A 22,657-nucleotide genomic window follows, 5' to 3' on the forward strand; every position below is an offset into this window, starting at 1 on the left:
AAGGAATAAATAAAATGTGTTATATTCCTTCCATGAAATACTACTTGACAATAAAAAGAAATGAAGTACTATACAAGCCATCAGATTGATGAACCTGAAAAACATTTATGGGAAGTGAAAGAAGCCGGATCCAAGAGACGACATAAGGAAGATTTCATTTATATGAAATATCCATGGGAGTAAAACCTCTAGAGGCAGGAAGTGGACTCGTGGCTGATGGTGACTGGAGGTGAGAGCCGATCACCTACAAGAGATCATAAGAGATCTCGTTAAGAGACGGAAATGCTCTAAAACTGATTTATGGCAATGGCTTCAGCATTCAATAATGTTGTGAAAAATCATTGAATTGTACCTTTTAGATGAATGAATTTTATATTATGTCAAATACAGCTAAATAAAAGCTATTTTTGAAAAAGCTACATGTATCCATGAAAAAATGGGTAACGTCTTCAGTCTCCCTGCCAGGGGTTTCCTCCGCAAAACACTTTCTGATGAACTGTAAATGTAGCTCTATGCCAGCAGTGATTCATGTAGAACTATTCCCTTGGTCACCTTATGAAGTAAGGGCAGATTTTTCCCCTAATAACTAGTGAAGAAACTGACTTAGTAAAAGGGAAAAGCATACAATGGTATAAAATTCAAATCTACTCAGATGTTGCCTGATGGAGTCTACTATAATTATTTGTACAAAAAGAGCAAACAGCAAGAGAATAAAAATTTTGAAATCTTCACGTTGCACTTTGGCCCTGTATTCATGATCTCTTGCTGCATATGAAATTGCCACAGACTTGGCCACTGAAAACAGCACACATTTATTTCTCTCACAGTGTACATGGATCAGGAATCTGAACACAGGTTAGCTGGGTGGTTCTTTGCTTTGGGCTCTCACAAAGCTGCCACCAAGATGCTTGTCAGACCATGTTCTCATCTGGATGCTCGGCTGGGGAAGCATCTGCTTCCAAGCTCACCCAGGTTGTTGGAGAAGTTTATTTCCCTGAAGCTCTCCTTCCAGCTTCTTGCAGGCTGTTGTCTGGAGACTGCCCATGCTCAGCTCCCAGTGGCTACCCTCAGCTTTTGCCACGTAGGTCTCCCACCGTGTTTCTCCAGCAAGAGGAAGTCTCCTGTTGTGTAGTAATCGCTGTAGCAACAGCCTATCACCTTGACTATATTCTTCTGGCTAGAAAGCATCACAGACCTACCCTCCACCCCCGCCCACTCCAGGGGAAGAAGCGACACAGGACACAAACACCAGTACACAAGGTTGTAAGGACTGCCATAGAGGTCGCCCACTACAAGTGTCAGATAAAATAAAAACCAGCTGGGCTCGGTGGCTCAGTCTATAAGCCCAGTGCTTTGGGAGGCCGAGGTGAGCGGATTGATTGCCTGGCAACTTGGCGAGACCTCATCTCTACAATAAATCAAAAAATCAGCCGGGTGTGGTAGTGCCTGTAGTTCCAGCTACGTGGAAGGCTGAGGTGGAAAGATCGCCAAAGCGCAGCAGGTCAAGGCAGCGGTGGCCGGGAGCGGCCCCTGCACTCCAGTCTGAGCCACAGAGTGTGACTCCAACTCAAAAATAAATAAATAAAATAAAAAAAAAATCCAAATGTAATTTTTATTTTTGTTTTTAAAAGCATCAAAGATCCATTCGACTTTTTAATAGTGCTTGCTATAAAATCTCAGAGAAAACAAATATGGTCACATAGGCGTGATTCTGCCTCATCTATTGGTGCATGTATAAACTCATTTACAAGTGTATGTGTGTGAATGAACAGACAACATATATATGCATACATATAACATATACACGGAATATTCTACTTCATTATTAATGAAATAAATTCTACATTTCTCTGTTTTTAAAATGACAAATCCTTCATTTTGCAACTTAAGAGAAAATCCAAGTATCAGTTGTTCAAATATAGTTGATATTAAGAGATCAACAATGCCATTGTTCTCTTTTTTTAGGCTCCTGCTGGTAGATTATGGATGTTGTTGATTTGTGCATGCTTTTGAAACAAAGGAAAAAGAAGACAACAAAATAAAATAACTCCAACAACTGTATCACACTTTTCTCCTTCTCTTAATTATCAATAATAATCTCTTGGCACTGCCCATCAGTTCACAAAGACCTTAGGGTCTGACCAGCTATTTTATTTTTTAACTCAAGTGCTGTTGTCACTTAAAGGTTCTGGTGTCTGCGTAAAACTTACCCACACCCTGGTCTCTTGGGTCAATGTGGGCTCATATTTCCCTCCACGGAGGGGTGACTTGTTTTGCTCAGATCTGTCCCACCTCCAAAATCAGTCCAGTATCCACTGGCTTCCTGAGGATACCCTCCATCCTTTTGAATGGGTTGTTCATATGACTTCCTATATCAGTTCTGAAAAGTTACAAGATGTCAAATTATGGAGATTTCTGAGTTCTCTTAGTTTTCAATTTTGTCACTCTTTTATCTAACTGAATTGCTTGGTTCACTATTTCAAAAACATATCTGCTGCATTTGTTAAGATCAGAATTAGTTTGCTATATTAGGAATAATCAAAATAACAACTATACAGATGTTTATTTCCCTTTAACTAATAAAAGCAAAGACATTTTAAGGGACCAAAAAGAAAAAATGTTGTGAATATAGAATTCCTTGCACAACACAAAGTCATTCCAAAAAAGTAGATGAAATAGACTTTTTCAGGAAACAAAATCTGAAAAAAATTAATTGCCACACACCTGCATGACAAGAAATGTTAAAGGAAGTTCCACAAGCAGAAAGAAAACAATGGCAGATGAAAAGAAAGTATAAATATGGGAGAAAATTTTAAAAAGCACTTTTATGTAATTTTTTATCTCCTTAAGGTATAATTGATCATTACATTAAAAAATAATAACGTACATTGAGGTTCACAGCACATGTTGAAGCAAAATTGTGAAAATTGAACAGGAGTAGAAAGAAAATAGCAATATGGCATATTAACTCAAATTATAAACCCCAAATGTGTTAAATGTGTAAGATCTAAAAACCTAACTTAAAAGGTAGATATTGTCAGATTGGATAAAAACGCAAGAACCTACTTGATACTTTATATAGGGATAGATATAATTAAAAGAATACAATGCAAAAAGATAGATTAAACAACTATCAGTCAAAAGAAATAAACAAAAAGGGACTTCTTAATACAATAAAGCCATTAATCACAGAAAGCATTAGTGGTCCTAAAAGTGCATGATGGACCTTATAACATAGTTCAAAATACATGAAGAAACAAGTGGTAGCAGTGAAAGATAAAAGACATAAATCCACAATTATCAGTGAAGATTTCAATACTCTTCGCTCAGTAATTGATAGGAAAAAATTGCAGAAATTCAGTAGAGATGTTTACCTTGAGCAACATAACGAGCTCATCTGACTTAATTGACATTTACAGAACACTCTAACCAACAACAGCAGAACACAAATTCTTTCCAACAGCGTGTGGAATCTTCACAAAAATAAACCATTCCAGTAGTTTGAAACTTGATCCCAAATAATTAAACTAAAAATTACTACGTGAACGATATCTGAAAAATCTGCAATATTTGAAAATTCAACAACACAAGAATAATCAACGAGTTACAGAAAGCATCATAAGGGAAATCAGGAAACATTTTGAACTGAATGACAATAAATATTCAACATATTAAATAAAATGTTTGAAGATGAAGATGCAACAGGGCAGACAGATAAATTTAAAGCATTTAATATTTACGTTGGAAGAGAAGGAAGGTTTTTCATCAATGACATAAGTTTCTAATTTAAGAAACTAAAAAAGTAAGAGGAAATTCAACACAGAAGCAAATGGAAATAATGCATATTTGTTCATGAATTGAGGTGAAATGATGACATTTTTCAGACTGAAAAACAACAATTTTTTAAATTGCCAAGAGACAGTCACAAAATGAGCTATTAAAGAATGCTCTTTAAGAAGAAAAAAAAAAAGATTCTACAGGAAAGTTTTAAGATGCCACAACAAAAGAAATAAAATGAGAGACTAAATATACAAAGTGATTATGGCCGGACCTGCAATTTCTTCAAAAAACAGCTCTAGGAATCAAACAACCTCTGCAGAAATTGGCCCAGAACCAACTTGTCTCCCAATCCCACACTTGCTTCCAACTCAGGGCCAGGTAAAGAAATCCAAATATGTTCCCCAAATCAATTCTATAAGGTAGCTCCCTTCTGATGATCCCACCTGCAGCTTCCCCCACACCAACTCCAATCAGAAATACCCAAATCTTCCTTTTTTTCACTGTAAAACTTTCCCACTTCCCTGCCTGCCTCTGAGTATCTGCCAAACTTAAGAGATGGTGGCTGACGCTTGCTTTAGCAAGTTTTAAACAGACAGCCTTGGTTTGTTCTCATATGGATAGTCATTATTACCACTGAAATAATGGTAAATATGTATGTACATGTAAATAAAAATAATTTTATAAAACAACACATAAGTATGTCTCGTTTGCAAGGACAAAACAAAAAAAAGCATATCTAAAGAAGCAAAGACACATACCCTGTTCATAGACTGGAAGTCTCAAAAAAGTATGTGTCAAATCCGATTTCTATTAAAATCCCAGAAAGATGTTTTTCAATGATATAGGAACACTTTTTTCTCCAATGTCTATGTAAAGGCCCTAGAATAGCTCAGTCCCGAAATAGAAGAATAAACTAGAAGGAATCCTTTTAGCCGACGTTAAGTCTTACTAGAAAGCTACAGAAGTCAAGGTCATATTTAAATTTCTGACTCAACGTTATAAAATAAAAAATTAAAATTTGAAACCCAACACCAAAACTTGGTGGGGGAGGAAGGAGAGAACCCCACCTCCCCTTTCAGGCCACCTTTCCTGGTAGGAGCAAATAGACAAATCAAGGGATGTTATTGGACCTCATGAAGATAACCTCCAACAATACGGAGAAATATCAAGAAACAGCAAATGCTTCCAAAGAGTGGAATGGGGAGGAGCCAGAAGGAAGATTTTTACTTTTCATGTTTAATAAAGCTGGGCTGTTTGAAAGGTGACTTATTTCTAAACACAGGAGTATTTTCTATGTCTAAAAAAGGTCAGCATCAATATTCACACAAGAATTTTCTCCAATGCTTTTCCCTTGGTCCTCTAATTTTTTAAAAAAACTGTTCTTACCATATCCAACAACAGCTTGCGAGACTCGGCTTCCCCTCAGTTTCACTTGGCTACGCTTTCCCCATGTTCCGTCTGCCCTCACACAGAGTCTCCTTTAGTTCCTAGATGTCCACCAGGCTCCTTCCGTTCATTGTTTCTTTTACCTAGAATGGTAGAAGGCTTTCCTGCCTTTCCCTCCTCTCAATTAGCTGGTATCTGCTCAACTCTCTGAACTCAGGAATTCAGTTCAAGCATCATTTCCTGAAAGAAGTAGCCTGACTCTCCAGAAAGTGACTGATTGCCTGTTAAACACCTTGATATCATTCTTCTGCCACCCCAATTGCTGTAATTCATAGTTCTTGTTTTTGAGGCAATACTCTCTCCCCCTCTAAATTAAAAGTTCCGTGGGACCAATCTCTGTTTGTTTTGCTCACTGCTTACTGTTTCCCCAGTCTCCAGGATATGATCCGGTACATATGGGGCTTTTAATGAGTATTTGTTGAATAAATAATTAACTACTATATACACCCCCTTGCATAGACTATATAAGTTCCAGGTAACCATCCATAAAAGTTAAGAGCAAAGGGGAAATTAAATCCATTCCTTTCCCCCTGCCTTGTTTAGCTCAAGTCAAGTGTCAGTGTATGTTTTAAATGGTTACAGTGCAACAAAGTATAGCCAAGCAACATAGTTATTACACCTCATACTTATATAACTCAAGTCCCAAGAAATAGGACTAATACCTGTATCCTAGACTAATCACGTTATTTAAGATTTTGGCAGGTGTCCTTGTTATGTTTGGAAGACTTGGGTTGACCAGCAATATATCCAAATCTGCAGATGAGTCATGCCCTAACAAGGATCTACTGTATTATTACATTTTGGCAGGAGAGTGACAGAAGGTCTCAATAACTTATCTTGGCTCAGATCCAATGCCCTCTTGGGCAGTCATAAATAACACTACCCTGAGAATTAACAGCAGTAAAGGCAGAGGCAGGACCGTATTTAAAAGAAGTCTGAGAATCACTTCTATACCAACCTGCTTCATGACACTTCAAAACAAAACAAAACGCAAACTAGGGTCACCCAAGCATCATGGTACCCAGAGGTCAACAATAATGTTTCTGACATAAAACTGCTGCGGTTGGATGACAAATTGCCAATGTAGCTCCTTTTTAAAATGTTGTTATAACAAAAATGATGTCATTGAAGAAAGTCGTATGTGATCTCAGCAATAAGAGCCTTAATTTGATCCCTCTGCTAGCTGCTCTTATGGTAGGAGAAGCACTTGGAACGTACCAGGTGACAGCATGAGTTCTGGAATCAGACTAACTGCTCAACTCTCGTCTGAAGCAGTCAATGGTTGTTAACTTGGGAAGTTCGTATGCAAAAGGGTGGTTTTATCGGGACTGAGTTAAAAGGATTGTCAGAGAACTAAATAAAATAAAACCTGCTTAATTGGCTAGCACAGTATCTAGCACATGGTAAGCACTTAATGAAGGGCAGTTCTTTTTATCAGTACCATATGCCGGGTGTGATACTGACAACTTCACATGTATCATCTCAGGTTCTTACAACAACTCCTCAAGACAATCATCAATATTCCCATTTTGCCAGTGAGTAAATGGGAATTCGGCAACTTACCTGAGATCACCAAGTAAGTAACACTGATCATTATTTCAATCCAAACCTACAGAACTTCAAAGTCTACTATTATTACAGATCTGTGAAGCTGTGTAATTTTATTAGCACTTAGACTGCATCATATTGTTTTTTATTGTATTCTTAACCAAACATAAGTTTCACAGTCTTCATAAGGGTTCTATTGTCTGCTTTACAAATAGCTAGAGTCAATTAGTGGTTGTCTTGCTAAGATCCGGTAAGCTTAGAACAACTGCCATGTGTATAAACTATAGGTCTCAAAGTTGTCAACTGTAAAATGACGAATTAAACCTGTCTTAGAGAGTTGTTATGAGATGTAACTCAGATTCCTGAATATGGTTAGTACAATTCTCGGCTCAAGGTAGGCACTCAATAAATGTTTACTTTTTTAAAAGAACTATATATGTATATACACACTTCTAAGGATATATGGCAAATATTAGATAGACATGATAGATAATAGAAAATAAATATATAGATGATAAATAGATAACAGATATATAGATGATAAATATAAAATAGACAAAGAAAGATAATAGAAAGATAGATAATAGATACATAGATATATAGATGATAGGTAGGTAGATAGGTAGGTAAGTAGATAGATAGATAGACAGATATAGGTAGATAGATAGACAGCATCTGATATCTTTGCAAACTGAAGAACTGCTTCCACCTGAACTAAATCTGCAGTCCACCTTCACCCCTCTTTGTACTCCTTCATTATCTCAGCCCTCAAAGTTCTTCCTCCTTTCCTAATTTATATAAAAATCGAATTAATGCCCCTGGTTAAGAGAAATTATGAGCACTATTCTCTACATTATGCCCACGTAGCTATGTGGATAATTACATTATCTTTTCAAGTGTCCAGTAGCAACCAAATGAAGGGGAAAACACTCAATAGCCTTTAAGCTGCATTAATCACACAGCGGAAGGAAACAGAAGCATGCATAGTGACGACTGGAGTGTGACAGAGGGAGAGGATGCTCTCCTAGGTGCTACTCAGTCAACAACCATTCATGGAATTTTCAGCAATCTATTCTGTTTCTCTAGTTCTTAGTTTATTTATCTGTATGTGCAAGATTTCCAATTCAAAGACCTAGGTTATGTCCCTTCCGGCACTCAACATCAGGTGATATCTGCAGGACATGGGAGAGATCACCTATTGGGCATCTCTTTGAGTGAAACACCAAGAAGCCTTCGAGGAAAATACAGAAAAGTGCTGCATAATGGCATCTGAGATAATACTGTACGTTTACTGTACCTTTTGCGATGTTTCGATATGCTTAGATACACAAATACTTACCATTGTGTTACAGCTAAGTACAGTACTCAGTGCAGTAACATTCTATACGATATGCCTGTCCAACCCACTGCCCTCAGGCCACATGCAGCACAGGACAGCTTGGAAAGCAGCCCCACAAAATTTTTTCATATCACGTGCTTTTGAGGGTTTACTTTCTTTGTGTCCCTATGCGTAGTTCCATTTTCGAAGCTCTAAAGCAACCCTGCACCTAAAATGAAACTTAAGTTATCTCATGCTCAAATTATGGAGAATAGTTGAACACATTTTATTACACCGGCTAAACGCAAGTCTTGTGAACGGTCAAAAATATACATCTTCGCTTTCTGTCTTAACACGGGAATTTGAAAACAGATTTCAAGATTTTTGGCAAAACAACCACTATATTGCTATATTTGTTGCACCGTTTTCAGTTGATGTTAGTATTCTACCTGCAAATTTTTAAATGGAATGCACAGAATTGCAATCATATAATCAACTGAAAAAAAAATTGGCCATGTCTCTTTACTAAAAATTCCTTCACTTTACAATCACCCTTTATTTGTGACATCACTTTTTGGCAGCACATACATTTGCAAGCACCTGTTTTCAATTATGAAGCACACGAAGAGCAAATTTAAACAAACATTTCTGACAAGCACCTTGAGAACTCACTAAGAGTCGCAGCCACTTCCATCAAACCAGATGCTGATAGATTCATTTTACAAAAACAAAGTCAAATTTCTAAATAACTTTACATTGTTCCCATTTTTCTAAACAGTACCATACAAAATATTTAAAAATAGAAGTCTTATTATGTATATATGCTAGCTATATTATATGATTTATGTGCAGACCAAGATAATTCCTCTTTACTGGATACAGTCTGGAGAAGCCAAAAGGTTGGACATTCCTACTGTACAGGTTTGCAGCCTAGGAACATAGGCTGTACGTATTGCCTAGGTGTGTAATTGACTATTCCTTCTAGGTTTGGGTAAGTCTACTGTATGTGGCTCACAATGTATTTTTCAGAATGTATCTTCATTGTCAAGGGACATGTGATTGTAATTAAAGGATGCAAGTCTGAAGACGTCTGACTCAGTGTCAAAGAGGTGAGGTTATTCTGCACTGAGTACAGTATTTGTGGCTCATGTTACCTTCTGAGCAAGCCCCCATGGCCTCATTTCCAGGTCTTTAGGGTGAAGGTTTAAAATAAAGTATAATGGGCCAGGTGCGGTGGCTCAAGCCTGTAATCCCAGCACTTTGAGAGGTCGAAGCAAGAGGATTGCCTGAGACCAGGGGTTCGAGACCAGCCTGAGCAACTTGGCGAGACCTCGTCTCTACAATGAATCAAAAAACTAGCCGAGCGTGGTGGCTCATGCCTGTAGTTCCAGCTACTTGGAAGGCTGAGCTGGAAAGATCACCTGAGTCCAACAGCCCAAGGCTGCAGTGGCTGCAAGTGTGCCACTGCACTCCAGAGGGACAACAGAGTAAGACTCCAACTCAAAAAATAAAAATCAAGTATTACTAAACAGCGCATGGCTATGAAAGAAGGTATTGGGGCCACGGGACTGCTGTGCTCCATAGTGAGTGCAGTAACAAAGAGGACAAGTCTGACGGTAAAAGGTTCTCTGCCTGCCATGGGGTGGAGCCCACTGGAGCAAAGAAAGATGCTGGAGTCTAAGCACAATGGGTCTGTGTCTAGACAGGAAACTAACCAAAGACAGCATCACCCATCAGGAACATCACGGAAGTTTTGCGGTGGCGTTGACAACTAGCACAGCATGTTCGGCAGCTCCTGGAGGTCTGGCTTGGGGTCAAGAAAGGAGGAAAAAGATGTTCCCATGCTACCAAGATGGACACGCCATGAGACTCCCCCAGCCCCACCCAGGACTTTCAGCAAGGGACAGGAGACCCTGAGAGAAAACACTCTGCAAAGCTGGGGAGACAAAGACAGGCAACTACTCTTCTGTGCTTCGAATTGACCCCTTCTTTTAATCCCCAGGCTGACACGGCTAAGAAAATGTAAGTTGCATGTTAAACAGAGGATTTAAATGAAATAATCTTTAATAGTCCTTTCCAAATAAAACACGGAGTCTTTCTTTATCAAAGCACTCTGGCAATGGCTTTGACACTGCCCTGTGGGTGCATCTGGTGAAATGTCTTAAAAAGATGCAGATGTGCGCGTTCCTATGATGGCAATGAAGAGCATCCCACTTCCAACCATTTCTAGATTTTTTTTTTTCAAATTCACGTTGGAGCCCATTGAATCACTCCTAGTGGAAATATCCAACATTTGTAATCCAAGTATAAGGGAACCAAAAAAAAAAGCTGATTCTCAAAAGAGAATTAGACAACACAGAGGATCAGCTTCCAAATTTCCCAGACGGGCTCCCACAGTCAACTGAGTAGTAAATGTAATTCGCCTGTGAAGTTCCTCAGCTGCTCAATCTCCATTCCATTAGAGCCAGATCTAAAAGAGTTCTGGCTGCTCTCCAACCCACGGATGTCCGCAGAGGAGCTCGGGAAGGGCTGCCTCCATACTTCAGCACCTGTCCTCAGCCAGCACACCCATCCTCTCTTCACACCGACAGTTAATCCCGCCATCCTCACCGGTGCATTCCACACTGAGCGCTCTTGATTGTCGACCTCATTGTGTCAAACCAGTGCCTTCCCCGCAGCTCATGGGTGATGTCTCTCCAGCATAAAGTCCCTACTCTGACGGACACAAAAGCAACTTTGATTCATGTCAGGAGAATGATGCTGACAAGCTGGCTCCAAATTTCCCCTTTATGGGAGCAACAGGGCCATCACCTACATGATTAAAGACATGCTTACTTGGATTGGAATGCCTTGTTTCCCCCCTGAACCATACCTGGATAAATTTTCATGATCACCGTTATAAATAAGGGAAATGTGTATTGTGTGTGGCAGAGTCAGGATTGTTATTTTGTGCCCAAAAGAACTATCCCTAGGGTCCCTGTAGGAAGGACTTGGGAGAAGGGGCACCTTAACTTCACTGCTCCTATTAGGACATGGGTTTAACTGGTGGCTTTGGGGTAGATGTCAGGGACTAAAGAACTTGCCACCCAACTTTGAGAACATCATTACACCCATATCTTTGGGGTTAAAAGTCAAGATATCGACTCATTAAAACAACTAAGCCATCTTAAAAGCTTATTCTCTTGAAGCTCTCAGCCAAGGGAATTCACTTTTGCACTAACCATAAAGCGGAAACCTAAAACTGGGAGTCAGGAAGACCAAGCTGGGCACATTCATCCTTTACAAGGTGAATTCTCTGTTCTACAGAAGGATATACCATTTGGAGTTGTGTGAGTTCAAAGTTCTCCTTGGCACTTTGTTCTAAAATTATCAAAGCCAAGACACCGTGCACCTTCTGTTTTCTGCACTGAATAAAGAAAGTATAATCATGGAAATCAAAATTAAATATGCAAAGCAGATGTCCTGAGCGGAATAAACGCCACGGGCATCAAACTATACGACTCCACATAGAACAGGTCAAAGTATTAAACTGCACATGCCCTTTGAAACAGAGAACTATTCCTTCTTCTTGTTTTGATGTCTTTAAAGAACTCAAGGAGAGTTTGCAGAAGCTAGTCAATTAAATATTCATGATGTGCTAACCCTAAACCCAAGAGAGCTGGAAGGTACAGGATTGGTCTCATGCCCACAACTTATTTCCAGAATCACTTAAAATGATTTCACGGTGTCTCTGGCCCTGTCTTTGAAAGTGCAATAATGACACCTACCCCCTGATCGAGCCTGGGTGTGTGTGGCTTTGCTGGAGCAGGGCGGAGGGAGGGAAAAGCCCGATGACCAAGGGACCTGCCAGCCAGGTCCTGAAAGGCCTTGCACTTCAGCAAGCAACCAACCACATCTAGCCGCTGGCGAGAGTTGCATCAGCAGCAGTTTCATGTTGGATTTTAATGTTTTTCTGTCACCTGCTCACCTGGACGTCCAGTGCCCTGACGACTGCTGAGGGGTGCATGTCACTCAGTGCCAGGAGAGCCTCGCTTCCCAGGACAGAGCATCAAGTGCAAAGAGACAAAGGCAATATTTTTTCCTCGTTGAAATTCTGGCCTTCAGGAAGCACTTTGGAAGGGTGCAGGAAGCCACCAGAGGGGCGGCTCCCAAATGGCGCCGACACACCGGCCAGCAAAGGCCCTCAGTCCAGCTTCTGTGAGCACAATTCCCGGTGCGCGCCGATTTGAAGCCTCCCCGCGCGCCTCAATTTCAAACCTTCGCACTCGTCAATTTCAAACTTCCCCGGCGGGTCCATCTCAAACCTGCAAGCCTCCAATCCCTAGCCAGCTTCGTCATGCGTCCAATAGGACCCTAACACGGCGTCGGCCCCACCCTGCTCCCTTGCAGCTCCGCCAATCGGAGCGTGGCACGGCCCCTTCCGGCCCCGTCGGCGGATAAATACCGCCCTCTCCCCGCCCGTCTCTCTCTTGGTCTCTCTTTCTCTCTCTCTCTCAGTCTCTCTCTCAGTCTCTCTCTGTTGCCGTCTTCCTCTCTGCAGCTCTCGCCGCGCCTCTCTCCCGCTTCCTCTCTCTCTCTCACTCTCTCTTTTTCTCTCTCTTTTCCTTTTTTCCCATTACAGATCCCCTCTGTAACAGCCACTGTAATAAATCTCTGGGTCCCGGCCGGGGGTGGAGTCGTTACTGGCGCTGAACTGCTTTCAACTTCCATTTTTTTTTTTTTTTTTGAGTTGGAGTCTCACTCTGTTGCCCAGGCTGGAGTGCAGTGGCCGCTCCCGGCCACCGCAACCTCGCCTGCTGGGCTCCAGCGATCCTTCCGCCTCAGCCTTCCAAGTAACTGGAATTACAGGCATGCGCTACCACGCCCGGCTGATTTTTTGATTGATTGTAGAGATGAGGTCTCGCTGCCCAGGCGGGTCTCGAACCCGCGGGCTCAGGCCATCCACTCACCTCAGCCTCCCAAAGGCGCGGGATGACAGGCTGAGCCACCGAGCCCGGCTCTCAACTTCCATTTTTAAATGCAAGGCCAAAAAAATACTGTTAGAAAGAACCATTCTACGTGTTTATGTATGTGCGCATGTGTGTTTCTTTTTGAACAGTCATGGTATGATATAAGAAAATGTCTACGTCGATAAATTGCAGCATGCAAAATGGTGCTTCTGTCTGGACAAAAGTGTTTGTCAGTGGTGAATCCAAGTAGCCCCAAGGTTCTGCTAGGCCAGGCTCTTGATATTTTTTCAGGGACTAGTAACTAAATGGTGCAACCGGGTTTGACTGGCAGAATGCCAGTGTCCACGGAGCAGAAGAAAACAACCCAGCACCTGCAGATACCTGGACAGCTCTCACAAACCTTGTGTTCTGACAGCACCGATGGAACTGTGCTTTTGGAAAACGGCTTAACAATCAGTGAACCAAGGTCTAAATGAAGGAGACCATTCTGTGGGTGGCATATGGTAGACTCTGCTTCTTTAAATCATCTCAGAAAGCCTCGTAGTTTGCTGTTTTAAAGAACGCCGAATGTAATATCCAGGTGGATGTGTTGGTGGCTCTGACCCGAGGTCCAGAAAGAAGCAGGGATACTAGGCGAGGGCACTCTGACTTGGGAGTCCACACCGCAGCAGAAGCAGCTCGCTCAGGCCAGCTGGCCACCTGTCCTGGCTGCTCCCTTGTTCAATCTGCAGATGATGCCTACATTCCCTTCTCACTGAATCAGACCCCTGCCGCGTCACTCTGGAGTTCTAGGGGCAAGAGTTCGGTTCTGGTGCAGAGTCTGCAGTGATCCTCCTCGTATGCCCATCCAGTCTCTCTGAGGTGTGCCATCCTGTCTTCCAGGCACCTCTGCTTCTACCCGGAGGCTCTGCTCCCCTGGGAGCACTGCCATCACCTCTGCTGAGAGCCAGAGCATCTAAAAGGCCCTCCTTTCTTCCTGGGTATCCTTCTCAGTCCACCTGGCTGCTATAACCAAGTGCCATGAGCTGGGTGGCTTACAAACAACAGAATATTTCTTCATGTTTCTTATGTTATTGATTTGTAAACGACAGACCAGTTAGGTGAGCTGCTTTACGGCTAATCTGGAATTTTATTTTATTTTATTTTTCCAGACTGTATTGTTTGATTTTTTAATTTTTAAAGATGTAGAGTGTGATTCGGGGTCAGGTCTACAAGAATATTTCTTGCACTTCTGTCATCTGGAGTCGGAAATCAAAGAACTGGCCGATCCCGCCGTATCCAATGACGGCTATTCCCTGGTTCACAGGTTGTCTTCTCTTGAGTGTTCACCTGGGGAAGGCGAGAGAGAGCTTCCTGTCGTCACTCAGAAGAGCACGGGCCCCCTTCACAGAGGAGGCCTCCACCCCCATGACCGAACTTCCTCCCAGAGGTCCCACCTCCTCATGCCATCACCTCGGAGATTAGGTCTCAACGTGCGTCTTTTGGGGGATACAAACGGCAGCAGCACTGCCACTTCTGCTGGGCCCTCTCCCTCCCTTGTCACTCAAGCTGACGTCCTGGAGCCCTCGTGGACCAACTCTGTGGAGTCTCTCGAAGGATGTGGGGATGCTCTCACAAGGCATTCTCTCCATTTTTTGTTTCCTCTCGCCTCAGAGATTCTGAAGCAGCACGGCCTACTCTTTGATGCCTCTCAGGGTTCAAGGAAGGTCACATTGCAGCTTTACTGACTGGGTTCCATGCTTGCTTCTCCACAGCGTTTTTAGGAGGTTGGCCAATAAACTTATTGGTGTGAAAGGCAGAATCAACATTCTTCTTTGGCTAGTGTAGTGTAAGATTTAGTGTAGGATAGAGCTTGGTGGGCTTAGCTCCCTGTTCTATTATTGCTGGGTATGCTTTCCCCCCAGGACACACCTTGAGTCTTCCTTATAAATGAAAGCAGGCCAACCCACACTACAAGTTGACCAAACCACGTCCACTCCTATACACAAACAAAAGCAGTCTTAGCTCCTCCATTACTTTTGGAAACATTGTTTCCTCATGGATGGATTTATGTTTCCCTACACGATCCCATTAAAGACTGAAGTAATAGGTTGGGCAATAGGTCAGGCACTGTGGCTCAGCCTGTAATCCCACGCTTTGGGAAGCCGAGGCAAGTGAATTTGCCTGAGTCCACGGGTTCAAGACCCGCCTGGGAAAGTTGGTGAGACCTCATCGCTACAATAAATCCATAAAAATTAACCGGGCATGGTGGTGCATGCCTGTAGTTCCAGCTACTTGGAAGGCTGAGGTGGAAGGATCGTCAGAGCCCAGCAGGTGGAGGCTGCGGTGGCCGGGAGTGTGCCACTGCCCTCCAGCCTGGGTGACAGAGTGAGACTCCAACTCAAAAAACAGCAACAACAAAAAGACTGAAGTAATAAAGATCACCACTAGCTTTGAAAAACCATGTGATACTTATAAAATATGAATTAATGGTCCCCCTCTTGTTGACAGATCAGAAGATAATGACAGCTACTTAGGGAAGCACTTAGGCATCTATCCTAAGTGTCTTCCCAGAAGTCACACCCACCACCGGGAGGCAACTGGCATCAAGTCTGAAATCAAGCAACTGTGACCCAGGTGTGACTTGGGAAAAGAAGGAGATGCAGAGCGTGAGATGGTAAATGACCAAAGGCTGTGTTTAAGCATCCTCCTAGTGAGGACAAAACACTGGAAGGCACATTTTCAAAGAGTTCATGTTCTACAGTTAGTCATGGGTCTAAATCACCCCTTGATGTGTTATTATGATCATAACAGAGCAGTAGCATATATAGGGTATGGGAATAAGCAGATCCAGCCAGATTAATCCCATCTCTACCCGTTTGTTTTCTTTAATCTTTAAAATTTATTTATTTATTATAGAGTTGAGAGGTACAAGTGAGGATTTAGTTCATAAGTAAGCTGCATGCAGGTGAAGACTGGACTTCTAGGTGGCCCTCTCTCCCCCTGGTAGTGGACCAGGTACCTGTTGGGTTGTCACGTGTCCCCTTCTTTCTTTTCTCATTCCCTCTCCTAGCAGTGCCAACCCACTGCCAATCCTGTCCCTGTGCTAACATGACTAGTATTCGGGGTTCACTTATGAGTGAGAACATGCGGTGTTCACTCCTTTGTTTCTGTGATCGTTCACATAGTATGATGTTCTCCGACTGCATTCAAGTTGCTGCAAATTCCGTGATTTTGTTCTTTATGGTTGCAAAGTACTCTATCATGTATATGTTCCATATTTTCTTTTTCCATTCCACTTTCTATGGGACACAGGATTGGGTTTATGTTTTTGCTATTGTGAATAGTATGGCAATAAACATGTGTGTGCATGTGTCTTTTTGTAGGGCAATTTATGTTCCTCCAGGAATATTCCCGGGAGAGGGAATGCTAGATTACATGGAAGATTGATTTTTAATTCTAATGGAAATCACCACAGTGTTATCCATAGAAATTCAACTAGCTTTCATTCCCACCAACCGTGTGGAAGCATTCCCTTTTCTTTGCAGCTGAGCCAAGACCTGTTTGTTTGTTTGTTTGTTTGCTTGTTTTACTTATTAATGATAGCCATCCTTATCAGAGTTAAGTGGTAGCTCACGGTAATTTTGATTTGCATTTCTCTGATGATTAGTGAGGCTGAGCATTTTTTCATGTGTCTGTGGTTGCTGGTGTGTCATCTTTTGAGAAATGTCTTTCTATGTCCTTTGCCTACTTTTTAATGTTTTGTGTTTTTTTTTTCTTCCACTTCATTTGAGATCCTTGTACATTCTGGGTGTTAGGTCTTTGTCAGACGCATGATTTGCAAATAGTTTTTCCCATTCTATGGGTTGTTGCTTTATTCTCTAAATGATTTATTTTGCTGTGCAAAAGCTTTTCAGTTTGATAAGGTTCCACCTATCTCAGCTTTTGTAGCATTTACTTTTGGGAACTTAGTCATGAATTCACTGCTTACTCTGATGTCCAGAAGGGTGTTTACCACATTTTCTTCCAGGATTTTTGTAGCCTGAGGCTTTACATTTAGTTTAACGATCCATTTTGAGTTGATTTTTGTATGTGGTGATAGGCAGGGGTCCGGTTTCATTCTTCTGTATGTGGTCAGCAAGTTTTCACAGCACCATTTGCTAAATATGGTCTATTTTCCCCAATGGTCGTTATTGGTGGCTTTGTTGAAGATGAGTTGATTGAGGGACTGTGTCTTTACTTCCACACTCTCTGTTCTATTGCATCGGTCTATGTGCCTATTCCTGAACCATAAAGTTTAAAGTCTGGAAGTGCGATACCTCCAGCTTTGTTCCTTTTGCTGAGGATTGTTTTGGCTATTTGTGCTCTTTTTCATTTCCATATGCATTTCTGAATCATCAATTCCAGGTCTCCGAAAAATGATGTTGGTAACTTGATGGGTATTGCACTGAATCTGTAGCTTGCCTTGGGTAGGATGGACATCTCGACAATATTGATTCTTCCAACCCATAAGCATGGGATGCATTTCCATTTGTGCATGTCATCCTTGACTGCTCTGAGCAGCATTTGAGGGTCTTCTTTGTAAAGGTCTTTCACGTCTCTGGTTAGATGGATGCCACGATATTTCTTGTGTGTGTGTGTGGCTGTTGTGAATGAGATTGTGTCTTTTATTTGAGTCTCTGTCTGCTTGTTGTTGGTGTTCAGAAATGCAACTGTCTTATCCAGGTTGATTTTGTAACCCACTACTTTACCAAAGTTGTTTGTTGGTGTGAGAAGGTTTTTGACAGACTCCTTGAATTTTCTACGTATAAAACATACCGTCTGCAAAGAGGGACAGCTTAATTTCCTATTTTCCTATTTGGATTACCCTGATTTCTTTCTTGATAAAAACCCTCAAATACCTAGGCATAAAAGGAACATTCCTAAAAACAATAAGAACCATCTATGATAGACCTGAAGTCAGCATTTTTGTCAATAGGCAGAAGCTGGGAGCATTCCTCCTAAGAGTAGGAACAAGATAAGAATGTCCACTCTCATGCCTCCTGTTCACCATAGAGCTGGAAGGCCTAGCCAGAACAATGAGGCAAGAGAAGAATATCTCTATCTATTTATTACTAACAGCATGATTTGACAAAAACAATCAATGTTGCTGTGTCCTCATCTCTTCACCTGTAAATAGGGGTAATGTCTGCCTTGCAAGATTAACTATAGGAAGAATAATGAAAATCGTGTGTGTAAAGCCTTCAGCGTAGTGACCAACTCATGTTAATCATTTAAGAATGGCAACTCTTTTTGTTTTTTTGATTTGAGTAAGAGTCTCACTCTGTTGCCCAGGCTGGAGTACAGTGGCACGCTAACAGCCACCGCAGCCTCTGCCCACTGGGCTCAGGTGATCCTTCCACCTCAGCCTTCCGAGTAACTGGGACTATCATGCCCAGCTAATTTTTTTAAATTTATGGTCGCGATGAGGTCTCACCAAGTTGCTCAGGCTGGTCTCGAACCCTTGGACTCAGGCAATCCTTGCACCTCTGCCTCCCAAAGTGCTGGGATTACCGGCATGAGCCACAGCACCCGGCTAGGAATGGTAGCTCTTATCACTCCTGCTACTGAGTCCTCAGCAACCTTACAAACCAGGTGGGTGGTAGGGCACAGCAACGATGCACCACCCTGATGCAGACAGACTGAGTAGAAATTCCGGCTTCATTGCTTTCATTTTGAATGTGCCCGGAAAACTGGACTCAGGCTTGGTCTGTTGACTTTAAAATACTTCCACCTTGTAGGTCACTATAGGGGTGTAAGAAGCAATCCATGCAAGGTGCCTATTCGGTTTTTAGTTTAAAGCTAGATGTTTTTGTTTACTTCCTTCCTCTTGACTGCACAGACTGACAAACGTTATAAACTTCCCTTTCTCACCTATCTTAGAAAGTCAATATAAATTGTTGTATAAATGTTATACACATGTCTACAAACACAAAGGAGGCTTTTTGATCATGAATGCATTAATAAGTTTAAAATTTTAAATAAAGTTCATCTGAAATTGGGGCAATTGCAAGACAAGGTCAAATTGAAGCTCTAGTGTCTAGTCAAATCAATCCATTTTCCACTAGGTGGCAGACCTCGTTTAAAAAAAAGAAAGAATGAACAAAAAGCAGCGAGTCTTCCAAAGCTGACCAACAGGGGTCTCTTTGCAACCACATATCCTTGACAGATGAATTCGACTTTTTCTGCAGTCTCTCTTATTCATCTTACAGATAAGATCGTCAACACTCCACATAAAGCACACATAGAACACTGAAAAGATGAGTATCTCTTAATTTGCCCGACACATGTAACCACCCAATATTATATCCACCCAAAGGGAAATGAGACTTTAAAAATATACCTAGGAATAAAATTCTGAATGCACGTGATTTGGCAGACAACAGATCTCATTAAAATGCTGCTCCCAGGTTAAATGGGGATTTCTGTTTGATGCTATCTTAAATATTTGCCGATCAGATGTGATTATATCTATTGAGCTATCATCGTTAAAGCTAACAGCAGACAGATACACAAGGTTGGTGGCTATTAGCCTGGTGAATAAGGCCCTGGGAACACTCACAGGCAGTAACGAACATTTCTAAATAGCAGAGAGACATCCTGACATCATTTTTGCTCCTGTTACTTTTCGCCCTAAGTTAGACACGTGCACGCTCACACAAATGTGCAATGATATTCAATCGCGCTCTGTTGGCATCGTTGAGTGGATACACTTAGCATGTTGAGTGTCTGCGTGAGTGCCATCCAACCCCTGGGGAGGAATTATGCTTCTCACGGGGCTTTGTGTACATGAACAGAACCCTATGCCCACTCAGATAATTTTTCCTTTCACGTTGGGAAAGATGTGGTCCTAAATAATTCTGAAAGAAATGAGGAATGAGTTTTAAATATAATTTACAGACAGAGAAGCCCAAGTACTAAAAGGAAACATTCATTTCTCTTACGTCTGGGGTTAGTTTCCGTTATCTGAGACTGAATGAAATTAGGAATGCAAATATAAATATGTACCTGTATACACATTCCCATACACATATGTACGAAACCACAAAATGGCATCATATTTGTCATTCAAACTCCATAGTTACACATAATAAACTTTTTGTTCCTATCTAAATAGATTTTAAACATTAGTGAGGCATTGCAATATTCTGCAGACTTCACGGTCAAACTAATAATATTCCATAACTGCCTATCTTTCAAGGATGTAATTGTGCATTTGAGTTCAGGGCATATGAATCCCCTCAAGGGTGACCATGCCACAGATCAGAGCCAGAAAGAGACGCCTTTTGTTTCAGGATCCAGAACACAGCACAAGATGGGATTTGTCAGCTTCTGCCACACCCTGGTGCTAGATTTACTCCATTCCCTAAACTTCATAGTCAGTACCTGAACTGCTGTTTACACATAAAAATACTGAATGTGCACAAATCTCCTCTGTGCGGAGTAAATAAATCCACGGTGCATTCCTAAACTTCATGAATCTGGTTTAGTTTCCCTTCTGGCAAGACAAGAATGTGTCTTTTATGAAAACACTGTGTCCAGGAAAAACTCTACCCACTCAGGGAACCTGTGGGGAAGGTTGCCCCACCCTCGAGGTCACAGACCTTTAATCTGCAAAGTCCTTCACCAGTTATCCTGGTCAGTCAGCATCTTCAGAAAACAGAGGGAATGAGAGACTGTCAGGCACGCCACATCAAGTCACATCCTGGGAATTAAGGAATCAGATCACAAGGGCTTCTGGAGTCCCGCCTGACACACTAAATCAATTCCTCAGAAGACAGGGAAGGGACCCTCTCAGGCAGTTCAAGCCTCAGAAGGACTGCTTTTCAAGACCCCAGAGCGCCTCATTTCTCCGCACCCTACATTAAACCCTCAGAAGCTTAGGACAGAGCCTGTGCCATCCCTGTTTCTCTATGACCTATGCCTACCAGTTTCACCCTGGCTGGACTATGCCCAGAGGAACTCTCAGGGCAAGCGCCATCTTCTTTTATCACGACTCCAGCCAGCCTCACTATGCAACACCAGTTGCTCGCCAGCCTAGGATGGATTCCTTGACTCAGCAAAGCCCCTTGGATTTGCTTTGCCCATTTTTTCCCCTCCCCAGTCACTGACTGACTTCTGTTTGATTCCAGAACGAAACATTGAAACTTGGGTGCAGTTGCCTCCACAAAGATTTCCATCCCTGGGCAGGAGAAAACCTTTTAGTCCATGACCAGAGACAACCGGTCCCTCCACATGAGCCTTCTGGGTGGCAGAAGGCAAGGAAACCTCTGTCTTGTCTTCGCAGAGTCCTCGCAGCTGGCCTGTGGGTGCGGCCTTTGCTTCTCTGCCTGGGTTTTTACCACATCGTCTGGCACCAAATGCCCTCCACTGTGTCTGAGCAGAGCACCTGTTTAGTCTGACTCACGCTATCAGTGTGCAGACTCTCCCCGCCCTGACAGCGGGCCAGACCTCACACGGGCATTCGTGTGTGACGAGTGGGCACGTGGACTGGGTAATGGCATGCCTCACGCCCGGTCCGGAGCACCGTCCGCTCCTTGCAGGGGGTGCGGCTGTAAGCCCCCACTCTGGTGGTATGGCGTGCCCTCGGGTACCTGCAGAGGGGGCTCAGCCTGGTCGTGCTGCCGGAATCCACACTGAGGTTTGTTCCCAGGCGTAGGGAATTACGGGTACACCTTCCTGGTGGCGTCTTAAAACACACATCTGAGCGGATCACCCTGTGCTACAACCACCAGCAAATAAATACCACCCCGTTCTCTAACAGTCTTCTCTGTTGTGAACAGGCTGCACAGAGCAAACAGAGGAAGTAAGAGCCCATGGCAGTTGGTGTTCTCTCCACTACGCTGTACCTCTGGCAAAATGTGAGTTTGGCCGCAAAGGGGGTGAAAGGACACGGAGGACTCTGGCTCTGATAAACCAGGTGCCTAAATCTGAACAGATCCTCCCAAAAAGGAGGAAGCACAAAAACCGGCTCTGATTTTTACTCCAGGTTACGGTTTCTGGAGAGAGATCCAGTATGTATCTGCTTTCCCATCTCCTACAGACAGAGCTCCCTTAACTTAAGGCTTCACCTGAATTATTTTCTCTGCTGGGCGTTTAAATGAGTGACTGTTGGAAGATGTGAGTGGAAGTATTGAACTTGGCTCGGGAACACTCTAAGAGGCCCTCTCCTGACACACACACACACACACACACACACACCTTGGGTTCTCATGCCAAGGTGAATTAGCTATGCAGCCCGACGACACGCTTTCCTCCTGCAGGTCCTGACATCACCGCCGCTACTTTCTTTTTCACCTTTCCTCTTCCAGCCCCTGTGAGAAACGAGAGTGGGGTGGTCTTCGTGCAAATTTGTTCTTTCCCTGTTCTTTGAGCAAAAGAGGGGGCTGAACGTCTGAAACGGACGGAGAGGCTTGAAACTGTGGTTCACGTTTCGGCTTTTAAAAGGGGCGGCCTCGGTGTGTTTTGGGTGTAACGCCACATGCAGAAGTCAAGGCGCTTTGGCGGTGACTGGCCCAGCTTCTGGAGCTGCAGCCGGGGAAGACGCAAACGGGCCTGCCTTTCCTTTCTTAACCTGAGGCTTTGACGCCTGCGCAGG

The 22,657-nt window shown here is 42.7% G+C and overlaps 1 protein-coding gene across 1 annotated transcript in view; it reads left to right on the top strand.

The window, feature by feature from the left end:
- The first annotated feature begins 13,373 nt into the window (after positions 1-13,373).
- SNAI2 (snail family transcriptional repressor 2) overlaps positions 13,374-22,657 on the top strand; it is a 13,352-nt gene continuing 4,068 nt past the window's right edge. Inside the window, exon 1 of the mRNA XM_008070758.2 lies at positions 13,374-13,497. Coding sequence (XP_008068949.2) covers positions 13,374-13,497 — 124 coding nt within the window. The remainder of the gene's footprint in view (positions 13,498-22,657) is intronic.

Source organism: Carlito syrichta, unplaced genomic scaffold (assembly GCF_000164805.1).
Source record: "Carlito syrichta isolate Samal-C Ts95f unplaced genomic scaffold, Tarsius_syrichta-2.0.1 Scaffold314006, whole genome shotgun sequence".
NCBI lineage: Eukaryota > Metazoa > Chordata > Mammalia > Primates > Tarsiidae > Carlito > Carlito syrichta.